The sequence below is a fragment of the Stenella coeruleoalba genome, assembly GCF_951394435.1.
Source record: "Stenella coeruleoalba genome assembly, chromosome: 12".
NCBI lineage: Eukaryota > Metazoa > Chordata > Mammalia > Artiodactyla > Delphinidae > Stenella > Stenella coeruleoalba.
Genome location: NC_137158.1, coordinates 82,735,625 through 82,748,975, shown reverse-complemented (window position 1 = coordinate 82,748,975; position 13,351 = coordinate 82,735,625). Strand labels below are relative to the sequence as shown.

At 44.3% G+C, this 13,351-nt stretch overlaps 1 protein-coding gene across 1 annotated transcript in view; it reads right to left on the bottom strand.

Annotated features, from left to right (window-relative positions):
* The window catches only part of IGF2R (insulin like growth factor 2 receptor), a 110,776-nt gene that overhangs the window by 28,518 nt on the left and 68,907 nt on the right, over nucleotides 1-13,351 (bottom strand). The window contains exons 23-29 of the mRNA XM_079938634.1: nucleotides 12,594-12,764; nucleotides 11,659-11,802; nucleotides 11,403-11,578; nucleotides 11,053-11,140; nucleotides 10,383-10,598; nucleotides 3,281-3,411; nucleotides 2,954-3,051 (exon numbers count right to left, since the gene is read on the bottom strand). Of these exons, the coding sequence (XP_079794760.1) occupies nucleotides 2,954-3,051; nucleotides 3,281-3,411; nucleotides 10,383-10,598; nucleotides 11,053-11,140; nucleotides 11,403-11,578; nucleotides 11,659-11,802; nucleotides 12,594-12,764 (1,024 nt within the window). The remainder of the gene's footprint in view (nucleotides 1-2,953; nucleotides 3,052-3,280; nucleotides 3,412-10,382; nucleotides 10,599-11,052; nucleotides 11,141-11,402; nucleotides 11,579-11,658; nucleotides 11,803-12,593; nucleotides 12,765-13,351) is intronic.

Genomic DNA, 13,351 nt, shown 5'->3' with positions numbered 1-13,351 from the left:
GCGCCACAAGATGAACCAGTAATGGACACTGGTTCCTTCGCTGTCCCTAGTGCAAGGGGACACAGCTCTTCACCCCATCAGAGACCAGAAGCAAATAGTTTGCAAACCAGCACTATGCATAGCATTATACTAAACAGATACTTAAAGAAAGAGAATTGAGTCAAAAGCAAGGGGTAAAATGCAAAGAGGAAGAAGTAAGCCAAAGAAATCGAGACGTTTCTTTTCCTCTTCAAAAGAAGAAATTTATATAGTCAAGCAACCAATGGATATTTTTAAAAATCACAATAATGACTTATTCAAGAGGTAAGAAAACACGTCAGAACAAAAGCACTCGACCACAATACCATGGAGATGGGGAGAGAGCGTTGGGGCTACGACACTCTACGTTATTTTATTGTTGGAGAGATGGGTATAGTTACTAACTTTAGCTTTCCATTAAATCAAAAATACATGTTTAAGGCAACCATTAAAAGAAAATGAATTATAATTCAGGGAATGCATGGTGAGATTTTTTTAAAACGAAACAAAAAAAAAATCATTAGTATCCTCAGAGATGATTAGAAGGACTTATTTGAAATTCCAAATAAAAATCTCCAAAGGATAGCTGATTTTCTCAAGTTCAGAAAATATTCCAGAACGGAGTAAAAACACGAAAACAGAAGATGAGCAATTAACTTTTCCACCAAACATACACAGTTCTTGTAGGAAATGGGACAAAGCCTTCAAAACTGAGGAGAAATTAATTTGAATCTGTAATCCTACTACAGCCAATCAGATTTAAGAGCAAGTTATGGGCATTTTCAGACAACGCGTGGGTTCTCTCCCATCCAACCTCTCTAATAGGAGGATACACTCTAACCAAACGAAAAAGGAAGCCATGACAAAGGGCGTGAAATCCAAGAAGCAGGGGATCCAAGCCGGGAGTGATCCCCAAATGAGCTCTGATCAAAGAGCAGAAAACACACGGCCCAAATCCGAACTGAGACCTTCCCGAAGAAGAACGGTGATTATTCGTAGACACAGCATCGTGAAGAGCCCTGACAGTCTGAGATACGATGGGAAGGCATATTATTCTGTCAACAATAAAAGAGAAAGACTACGTAAAATGCCAAGATTTAAAACCTATTCGAGGTAGCTATGTTCCAAGTATTAAGCAAACTAAATGTGGAATGATTTTTGGAGCAACTTATGAAATAGAACAAATGGGAATCTTCTGACCTAAACACTAAGCCTACCTTCCTTCAGTTAAGAGGAAGCTAAGAGACACAAGATGATGTCATTTCTCTGCAGATCCAATCAGACCGTGTGATTTTGCAGCAAATGATGTTTATGCAATACTGTAAACGCCACTTATTAGTTTTTGATGCTTTAGAACCACCCTCTGAATAAAGCAGGTAAGACCATTAGAGTTACCCAGCAGGAGACACATGTTCTAAACCTTGGCAATGCACCAGCGACAGCCTGCTGGCATTGAGGCAGTGGGAGGAGCGGCTGAGGGACAGGCAGCATCCGAGGCCCTCATCTTACTTAGCGGGAAGTCAAGAGATGTCTAAAGGTGATGAAACAAGAAACAGAGCTTAGAGTGTATCATCCCGTATTCTAAAGGCAGCCAGAAGAGGAAATAAAAATGGAACTAATGAACGCGGGGCAGGGGAGAGGGGAGAGGAGACCAGAATTACATTTCCGGTGTCTGAAGACAGAGTCGACCGATACCATTTGAGGTTGACAAGCACAGGTATATCGATCATGTAGAGTCATGCAAGGCTCCAGACAGAACTACAAGAAGACACGGTAAAAAGTGGGATGAGGCTGAGGTGGGGGAAGCTTACTTCATCTGACACAGTTTTCTACACTTATGAATTCATACAATATACACGCATAAGCTTTCATTTTAACTGGTTCTTCAATTAAGGATAAAAACTGGAAGGAAACAGGGAAATGATTAATTTTTCCCCAGGATGGAATGCTGTAACTCAGTGATTCTTTTCAGGCTGGGTCCTCATGCAACAGAAACGTCAGCATGTCCCTTAAATATCCAGAAATGTGTAGACCCGTGAAACCAAAATCTCCAGGGATGGAACCCAAGATGTGTATTTTGTAACAGTTCTGAGGGTGACGCTGATGAAATTCACACACAGTGAAGACCTCCACCTTATCTCAGGAGCTGCCAACCACCTCATTTCAGGAGCCTACGTGAGCCACAGGAAACAGGACAAAGGACCGGTGATGGCAGCTGAGAACCTGCAGGGTGGGTGTCGCCCCCTGGTGCTCTCTCCACACACACACACACACACACACACACACACACACACACACACACACACACACACACACACACACACACACACACGCACACCCCACCATGCAGCTCCACCATCTCCCTCTCCACGTCCTTTTCACCAAACACAGGCAGCATCCAGGGAGGTGCAGAGGCCAGGGGACACCCTGGTCACTCCAATCCACTCATACCCATGAATCATACAAGGTTTCCTGTTTCAACTCCAGTCACTTAACACAAGGTACCTTAACACAAGGTAATCAAAAAATATGAAAGTCGTGAAGGATTTAGCAGTTACCCTAATCCAACTCCTCAGTTTAACATTCAGGAACTAAGGCTTAGAGAAATCACCTGACTAACCTAATCCCATCCCCCACCCAGCCACTAACTTTTTTTTTTTTTTAATATTTATTTATTTATTTGGTTGTGCCGGGTCTTAGTTGCTGCATGTTAGTTGTGGCATGTGGGCTCCTTAGTTGTGGCATGTGAACTCTTACTCACAGCATGCATGAGGGATCTAGTTCCCTGGCCAGGGATCAAACCCGGGTCCCCTGCATTGGGAGCATGAAGCCTTAGCCACTGTGCCACCAGGGAAGCCCCCGGCCACTAACTATTAAAGCAAGATATTATCAAGTAAATGTGACTGCCCCAGGGTCAACACCCGCATCGACTTACTTGAAGGAGCACTCGGTCAGGTTGAAGGGCGGGCAGGCATACTGCGTGTGCCACTCGAACAAGTAGGAGCAGTCAGAAGTCTCCTGGAGAAACACCGGCTGCGGAAGTGGAGAGACGTGTCCGTGAAACGGGACACGTCAGGTAGTCGGCGCTTTAAGGATGCAAATGGTACGGGATGGGCCTGCTCACTACACTCTACACAGACTGATCAAGGTGTGAACACAGTGACCAGGAAGTTTTATGAGACGTAAAAGCAGGTTCACTTTGTAAAGACAAAGGCAAAGGGGTGAGGGCAGAGCGGCCCCCTGCTGCGCTGAGCACACTCACCGCCTGGGTGCTGCGGTCACAGTAGAAGATGATGGTCGTGGAGCGCCGGTACACCTTATGGCAGGTGTCCCCACCGGTGTAGTTCATCTTCAACACCCCATTCTCATAGGTCAGCTTCTGCGTAAGGAGACCTGCTCAAGAAGCAGCCAGTTCAACAAGGATCAGTTCAGGAAGCCCCAGGCTGGTCAACACAGACATGGTGCCTCACACACGCTGAACAAACACAAGACCAAGCGTGCCTGGCCTATTGGCACTGGACCACCGGCTCCGTCACGTGCCACTGTAGAGACCAGAATCAGTCCTCCTCTCGCCCAAGGCTACGATCTTATAGACTGACCACGGGATCGATGACGTACAGAGACCCCTGGCCTGACGAGCTCAGAGGATAGCACTTCCTCTTCACAGCCCCTCAGGGAGGCCCATGTACTCACCCCATCAGCTACTTCAACTTCTTTCTTAAAGATTCTTAAACTTATCATCATTGGCCCAGATGCTGAGACAGCATGAGGACCAACAGCCTGTCTTATATATTTTACAGTCCAACCCTGTATGAAATGTGTCCCCTTTGTCTCAGTTCTAGAAAGTACTACCTCAGAACACCCATTAATAGTCCAGTGCGTCCCAAAGTTGGAATAAAAAGAAGACATATAATCTCAGAATTGGTGACTGTACTGCTAAATAAGAATGAAATAAACACTAACAACACTTATCAGTACATGTCATGGTGACAAACATCAAGCGAAATCAGAAACGTCATTGGGCACGCGGGGGCGGGGGGGAGGGCCGGAGGCGGAGCCAAGATAGCAGCGTGGGAAGACGCAGAGTTCGCATCTCCCCACAACTAAGGCGCCTGCCGGACGCTGGTGGGGGACCCTGACATCTAAGGGAACGGGAAGAACCCCCGACCAAACTGGTAGGATGTGGGGGGCTGAGGGGGTTGGAGAAGTGGAGACCCGACAGGACCGGCGCCCCTGAGGGGTGGCTGAGGTGGGGAGGGGTTCCCATGCCTGAAGGGACCCCCAGGGGCTCCGATCAGCGGGGAGCAGGCCCAGTGTTTTCCCCGCCCAATCGGCCAGGGAAGTCTGCCCAGCTCCCGGACCAGGTCCTACACCCTCAGAGGTCCCCTCCAAGGCCGGGTTGATCCTGGGGACATAGGAGGGAGGCCAGGAGAGAACAGGAGAGGCAGGAGGGAGGCGGCTCTCCAGGACCAGAGGAGCAGGAAAGGAGCAAGGGCGTTTGCCCCACCCACTCGAACCCAGGAAGGCTGCTGGGCTCCCAGGTGGGGTCCCCCGCCCTATGAGACCAGGGGCGGGAGGCACGCCTGGGCCCCTTCTGTTCCTTGAGCCTGAGCCCCACCCCCTACACCCCCCAGGGCCTTTTCCAGCCCTGTGGGTACTAAGCACAGGCCCCGCCCACCAGCCAAATCCTGCCCCTGCTAAGGCCCCGCCCTCCACAGCCAAGGCCTTTTCCACCTTTTTTTTTTTTATATTTTTTCTAACATACCTGTTAGTTTCCTAGTCTAACTGTATTTTTTACTTTGTTATTGTTCTTTTATTTTTTTTGCCACCCCTCACGGCTTGCAGGATCTTGGTTCACAAGCCAGAGGTCAGGCCAAAGCTCCGGCAGTGGGAGCTCTGAGTCTCAACCACTGGACTAACAGAGAACTTCAGACCCCAGGGAATATTCATCGGAGTGAGGTCTCCCAGAGGTCCTCGTCTCAGCACCAAGACCCAGCTCCACCCAACAGCCTACAAACTGCAGTGTTGGAAGCCTCAGGCCAAACAACTAGTAAGACAGGAGCACAATCCCACTCATAAAAAAACAAACAAACAAAAAAAGAGACAGCAAAATAATATATCACAGATGAAGGAGCAAGGTAAAAACCTACAAGATCAAATAAATGAGGAGGAAATAGGCAATCTACCTGAAAAAGAATTCAGAGTAATGACAGTAAAGATGATCCAGAATCTCGGAAATAGAATGGAGGCACGGATTGAGAAAATACAAGAAATGCTCAAGAAAGATCTAGAAGAACTAAAGAACAAACAAACAGAGATGAACAACACAATAAGTGAACTGAAAAATACACTAGAAGGAATCAATAACAGAATAACAGAGGCAGAAGAACGAGTACGTAAGCTGGAAGACAAAACGGTGGAAATAACTGCCGAGGAGCAGAATAAAGAAAAAAGAATGAAAAGAACTGGAGACAATCTCAGAGACTCTCTGGGACAACGCTAAACGCAACAACGTTAGAATTATAGGGGTCCCAGAAAAAGAAGAGAAAAAGAAAGACTCTGAGAAAACATCTGAAGAGATTATAGTGGAAAACTTCACAAACATGGGAAAGGAAATAGTCACCCAAGTCCAGGAAGCACACAGAGTCCCACACAGTATAAACCCTAGGAGAAACACACCAAGACACATATTAATAAAACAAAAATTAAATTCAAAGAAAAAACATTAAAAGCAGCAAGGAAAAAACAGAAAATAACATACAAAGGAATCCCCATAAGGTTATCAGCTGATTTTTCAGCAGAAACTCTGCAGGCCAGAAGGGAGTGGCAGGATATACTTAAAGCGATGAAAGAGAAAACCTACAACCAAGATTACTCTACCCAGCAAGGATCTCCTTCAGATTCGATGGAGAAATCAAAAGCTCTTCAGACAAGCAAAAGCTAAGAGAATCCAGCACCACCAAACCAGCTTTACAACAAATGCTAAAGAAACTTCTCTAGGCAGGAAACACAAGGAAAAGACCCACAAAAACAAACCCAAGACAATTAAGAAAATGGTAATAGGAACATACATATTGATAATAACCTTGAATGTAAATGGACTAAATGTCCCAACCAAAAGACACAGACTGGCTGAATGGATGGATACAAAAACAAGACCCGTATATATACTGTCTACAAGAGACCCACTTCAGACCTAGGGACACATAAAGACTGGAAGTAAAGGGATGGAAAAAGATATTCCATGCAAATGGAAATCAAAAGAAAGCTGGAGTAGCAATACGCATATCAGATAAAATAGACTTTAAGACTGTTACAAGAGATAAGGAAGGGCACTACATAATGATCAAGGGATCAATCCAAGAAGAGGATATAACAATTATAAATGTTTATGCACCCAACATAGGAGCACCTCAACACATAAGGCAAATGCTAACAACCATGAAAGGGGAAATCAAAAGTAACACAATAATAGTAGGGGACTTTAACACCCCACTTACACCAATGGACAGATCATCCAAACAGAAAATAAGGAAACACAAGCTTTAAGTGACACAACAGACCAGAGAGATTTAATTGATATTTATAGACCTTTCCACCTGAAAGTGGTAGAATACACTTTCTTCTCGAGTGCACACGGAACATCCGCTAGGATAGATCACACCTTGGGTCATATATCAAGTCTCAGGAAATTTAAGAAAACTGAAATTGTATCAAGTATCTTTTCTGACCACAACGCTATGAGATTGGAAATCAATTACAGGAAAAAAATTGTAAAAACCACAAATACATGGAGGCTGAACAGTGTGCTACTAAATAACCAAGAGATCACTGAAGAAATCAAAGAAGAAATTAAAAAACACATAGAAACAAATGACAACAAAAACACAATGACCCTATGGGATGCAGCAAAAGCAGTTCTAAGAGGGAAGTTTATAGCAATTCAATCTCACCTCAAGAAACAAGAAAAATCTCAAATAAACAATTTAACCCTACACCTAAAGCAACTAGAGAAAGGACAACAAAGAAAACCCAAAGTCAGTAAAGGAAAGAAATCACAAAGATCAGAGCATAAATAAATGAAATAGAAACAAAGAAAACAGCAAAGATCAATAAAACTAAAAGCTGGTTCTTTGAGAAGATAAACAAAATTGATAAACCCTTAGCCAGACTCATCAAGGAAAAAAAGGGAGAGGACGCAAATCAATAAAATTAGAAATGAAAAAGGAGAAATCACAACTGACACTGCAGAAATACAAAGGATTATAAGAGGCTACTACAAACGAACTATACGCCAATAAAAAGGACAACTATGAAGAAATGGACAAATTCTTGGAAAGGTACAATTTTCCAAGACTGAACCAGGAAGAATTAGAAAATATAAACAGACCTATCACAAGAAATGAAATTGAAACTGCAATTAAAAATCTTCCAACAAACAAAAGTCCAGGACCAGATGGCTTCACAGGCGAATTCTATCAAACATTTACAGAAGAGCTAACATCCATCCTTCCCAAACTCTTCCAAAAAATTGCAGAGGGAGGAACACTCCCAAATTCATTCTATGAAGCCACCATCGCCCTGATACCAAAACCAGAAAAAGATATCACAAAAAAAGAAAATTATAGACCAATATCACTGATGAATATAGATGCAAAAATCCTGAACAAAATACTTGCAGAGTCCAACAACATATTAAAAGGATCATACACCATGATCAAGTGGGATTTATCCCAGGGATGCAAGGATTCCTCAATACATGCAAATCAATCAATGTGATACACCATATTAACTAAGGAATAAAAACCCTATGATCATCTCAATAGACGCAGAAAAAACTTTTGACAAAATTCAACATGCATTTATGATAAAAACTCTCCACAAAATGGGCATAGAGGGAAACTACCTCAACATAATAAAGGCCATATATAACAAACCCACAGCAAACATCATTGTCAATGGTGAAAAACTGAAAGCATTTCCATTAAGATCAGGAACAAGACAAGGATGTCCACTCTCAGCACTCTTATTCAACATAGTTTTGGAAGTCCTAGTCATGGCAATTAGAGAAGAAAAAGAAATAAAAGGAATACAAATTGGAAGAGAAGAAGTAAAACTGTCACTGTTTGCAGATAACATGATACTATATATAGAAAGTCCTAAAGATGCCACCAGAAAACTACTAGAATTAATCAATGAATTTGGTAAGGTTGCAAGATACAAAATTAATGCACAGAAATCTCTTGCATTACTATATGCTAACAACGAAAAATCAGAAAGAGAAATTAAGGAAACAATCCCATTTACCATCGCGACGAAAAGAATAAAATACCTAGGAATAAACCTACCTAAGGAGGCGAAAGACTTGTACTCAGAAAACTGTAAAACACTGATGAAAGAAATCAAAGATGACATAAACAGATGGAGAAATATACTATGTTCTTGGATTGGAAGAATCAATATTGTGAAAATGACTACACTACCCAAAGCAATCTACAGATTCAATGCAATCCCTATCAAGCTACCAATGGCATTCTTCACAGAATTAGAACAAAAAAGTTTACAATTTGTATGGAAACACAAAAGACCCCGAATAGCCAAAGCAATCTTGAGAAAGAAAAACAGAGCTGGAGGAATCAGGCTCCCTGACTTCAAACTATACTACAAAGCTACAGTAATCAAGACAGTATGGTACTAGCACAAAACCAGAAATATAGATCAGTGGTACAGGATAGAAAGCCCAGAGATAGAAAGCCCAGAGATAAACCTACACACGTATGGTCACCTAATTTACAAAAAAGGAGGCAAGAACATATGATGGAGGAAAGACAGCCTCTTCAATAAGTGGTGCTGGGAAAACTGGACAGCTACATGTGAAAGAATGAAATGAGAATACTCCCTAACACCATACACAAAAATAAACTCCAAACGGATTAAAGACTTAAATGTAAGACTATAAAACTCTTAGAGGAAAACACAGGAAAAATACTTTGACATAAACCACAGCAAGATCTTTTTTAACCCACCTCCTAGAGTAATGAAAATAAAAACAGAAATAAACAATGGGACCTAACGAAATTTAAAAGCTTTTGCACAGCAAAGGGAACCATAAACAAGATGAAAACACAACCCTCAGAATGGGAGAAAATATTTGCAAATGAAACAACGGGACAAAGGATTAATCTCCAAAACATACAAACAGCTCATGGAACTCAATGTCAAAAAAACAAACAATTCAATTAAAAAATGGGTGGAAGACCTAAATAGACATTTCACCAAAGAAGACATACAGATGGCCAAGAGGCACATGAAAAGATGTTCAACATCACTAATTATTAGAGAAATGCAAATCAGAACTACAATGAGGTATCACCTCACACTGGCCATTCTGAAGAATGGCCATTATCAAAAATCTAGAAACAGTAAATGCTGGAAAGGGTGTGGTGAAAAAGGAAGCCTGCTGCACCGCTGGTGAGAATGTAAATTGATACAACCACTATGGAGAACAGTATGGAAGTTCCTTAAAAAACTAGAAACAGAACCACCATATGACCCAGCAATTCCACTATTGGGCATATACCCTGAGAAAACCATAATTCAAAGAGTCATGTACCACAATGTTCACTGCAGCACTATTTACAATACCCAGGACATGGAAGCAACCTAAGTGTCCATCGACAGATGAATGGATAAAGAAGATGTGGCACATATATACAATGGAATATTACTCAGCCATAAAAAAACGAAATTGAGTTATTTGTAGTGAGGTGGATGGAGCTAGAGTCTGTCATACAGAGTGAAGTAAGTCAGAAAGAGAAAAATACCGTATGCTAACACATATATATGGAATCTAAAAAAAAAATGGTTCTGATGAACCTAGGGGCAGGACAGGAATAAAGACATAGACATAGAGAAATGACTTGAGGACACAGGGTGGTGGGGGAGGGAGAAGCTGGGGTGAAGTGAGAGTAGCATCGACATGTATACACTATTGAATGTAAAATATTTAGCTTGTGGGAAGCAGCAGCATAGCACAGGGAGATCAGCTTTGCGATGACCTAGAGGGGTGGGATAGGGAGGGTGGGAGGGAGGCTCAAGAGGGAGGGGATATGGGGACATGTGTATGCATATGGCTGATTCACTTTGTTGTACAACAGAAACTAACAGTGTTGTGAAGCAATTATACTCCAATAAAGATTTAAAAAAAAAAAAATCACTCACACACTGTTTTACAGGAACACAGCAGACATTCCTCCTACTCAGGAAAGTTATAATCTTTAGATCTTAAATCATAAGATATAATCATAACATCTTAAATGTGGAATTCCATCCTTTTGCAAAAAGAGAAGAAACAACCATGGTACCTGCCACTTTCTGAAATCCCTGGGGTCCCCGCTTTGCCTGACAGGATGAGATGACTTTGGACTTGTCATCGGTCGAGCAGACACCTGAGGACAGCTTTCCACAGACCCGGAAGTAATAGGTGTATTCACCAGCCCTCACGATGGTGTCATTTAGGCCAAGAGGCTTCAGGTCATACATGTTGCCATGCCTTGGGTCTCTCACCTCACAGTTGTCCCCTTCAAGAACACGAGAAGGGAAGGGCAATTACACACACTCACACCTTGAGGCAAAAGTTCTGCAACTTTTAATCAGCTAAGTACTGTCTTAAAAGAGGCATTAAACATCACTTCCACGTTCTCTTCTTTTGTCTGTATAGATAAGACAAACTGCCTGACAAACAGCTTTCTCGAAAAGCTTAGGTCACAGGATGAAGATGCACTTAAACAAAACCAAACCCCACGTTCATATTCTCAAGCGTGAGATGCCGAGAGTCCGTCAGTCTGGGTAGGTGAGGAAAACGTAGCTGGCAAAGTGAGCAATGGAGTGGAGTAAAAAAAATCAAGGATAAGAAGCTGTCCATCCACTAATGGATGCTTCATGATCATGCATGGGGTTTCACATCTAAGATGCTGTTAGAACACCCCCTACTTCACACGTTCACCAGCATCAGTGAGCAGGGCTGGGTCTTACCTTCCACGCGGACGACTGGACAGGCTTCCACGGTTCTCCAGACAAACACATACTCACAGTCGTCCAGGAGCTGAAAGGTCGGGGATCCCTACAACAGAAACCAACAGCTCACTGTGTTCTCATTTATTTAAACAATGAGTCAAATGGCAGCTAGAACTAATACCCAACTTCTAACCTCCACGAGAAAGATACCTGGCCCTTAGGAAACACATCAGATCTGGGGGGAAACAGCACCTTCTCGTCAAACCCCACCGATGGCCTAAAACCCCTGAAAACTCAGGCAGGTTCTACATCAGACAGAAGATCTGGAGACTGGAGGGGCGTGAGAATGCGGCACGGCAGACACGCACCGTCGTGTGGGCGCACTCGAGCGTTATCCTGGTGGAGAAGCGCTGGGTCCCGCACTTGTCGCCGTTGACGTAGACGATGCTCAGGGACCCGTTGGCGGCAACTTGAGGGCTGACCTGCACGACGCCCAGGTTCCAGCTGTTGTCTTCCGACACGAGGCAGGACCCCACTGCACTGCCTGGAAGGGCCAGGAAAGCCGATGAACTCGGGGGTGGGAGGAAAGGCAGAACGAACCTGAGTCCACTGCTCGGAACTCACCGTGGCAGCCAGGAATATACGGGAGAGGACTGCAGACACTCAAGTAGAAGGTTCTCCTCTTTCCATCAGCCGAGGTGTCAACCGCAGTCCAAGGCTTCCTGGCTTTGCTTAGGCCGCTCAGATCATACTCGTTCCCAGCGAGGTCTGAAACACATGAAAACGCTGGAACTCCCTGCCTTCCTGGCAGCTTTGGGCACCGCCTTTCAACCCCAAAGACCAAGGATGCACGAACTTAACATTCGTAACAGGGATTTCCCTGGTGGCGCAGTGGTTAAGACTCCGGCGCTCCCAATGTAGGGGGCCCGCGTTCGATCCCTGGTCAGGGAACTAGATCCCACACGCATACCGCAACTAAGGAGCCCGCCTGGCACACCTAGGACCCAGCACAGCCAAATAAATAAATATTTTTTAAAAAATAAAAATATTCATAACAGAGAAATGAGGAGATCCCCAGGAAGCCGAGAGGCTTCTCCTACAGAAACATACACCTGCCCTGACCCTCAAAGCCTCCATTACAACAAATCACCATGGGTGTGGAGGTGAGGCTGGGGGCCACCACAAAGAATGAGGGCTGCTGGAGACCTGGCTCAGCATCCAGGTACACCTTACGGAGCTTTATCCTCTCGTTCTTTTCTTCTCTTACACTGTAAGAAGCTCTGACAGTGTACTTGATTTTTTTCCCCTCGTTTTCTTCTCCGTTCTTAACCAGCTTCTGATCCCAAACTATAGCTCAAAACCATTAATTATGTATCTAGATTCTCTTCAAGAGAAGCTTTACAATTCCAGTATCATTCAAAGAAAATATGTAACACATATATCATGCTGCCTGTAAAGTAAAACATACAGAGACACATGTGCGCACACACACAGACACACACGCAGGCAAAGACACACGCTTTTGACCAGCCTCTTAATTCCTGGTCCCCCGGCCTCACCCATGACTTGGCAATCCACCGGAGAAGGTACACAGGCCAATGCAGTTTCAAACTCAAAGAATGTGTCCCGGATCCCCAGGTCAGAGTCAATGTCTTGATGCAGGAATCTGGGGGTCCCTGGGTAAACGTCGTCATTGCAGATGAAGCGGATGATGAAAGTATCAGCCCTCCCTGCGAACAAGAAGACCAGACTGTAGGAAACCACAGCAATCACGGTGCAGCCTAACACGCGTGTGGCACCAGGACAGTGTGCCCGGGAACGAGCCTCCAAGCCACCCTGTAAGGCAACCACGGCGAAGCGCCGGGTCTGGTTCAGGGACCCAATCTGAACTACAAAGTGGCCACGTTCACTGTGATAGCGACCCACGTACAGACGGTGTACACCGTGAACTCGGTGTCTTGGCATTCTTCTGTTCCAGGAAGTGTGCAAATGCTATATCCGTTTATCCATCCACTCTCCTTTACGGGTTTATTGGACAATATTTACTAAGTTCCTTACTACACACAGGAGTGAAAGAAACAAGAAAACCCGCCCTACTGGGAGCTGACACTCCGGTCCAGCGCCCAAGTAGTAAGCAAAAGGCAACCCCTCACAGACCAGTTGGAAACGAAGGAAAACGCAGCAGGGACGGGGCCTAAGAAACCCCAAGGGTGGTGGGGAAGAGGCGTGGCGGTTTCCAACGCAGTGGCCGGGCTCCCTGAGAAGGTGCCGTCTGAGCTCCCCCCACCCCCCCACCGAAGAAGGGAAGAGAAGAAAT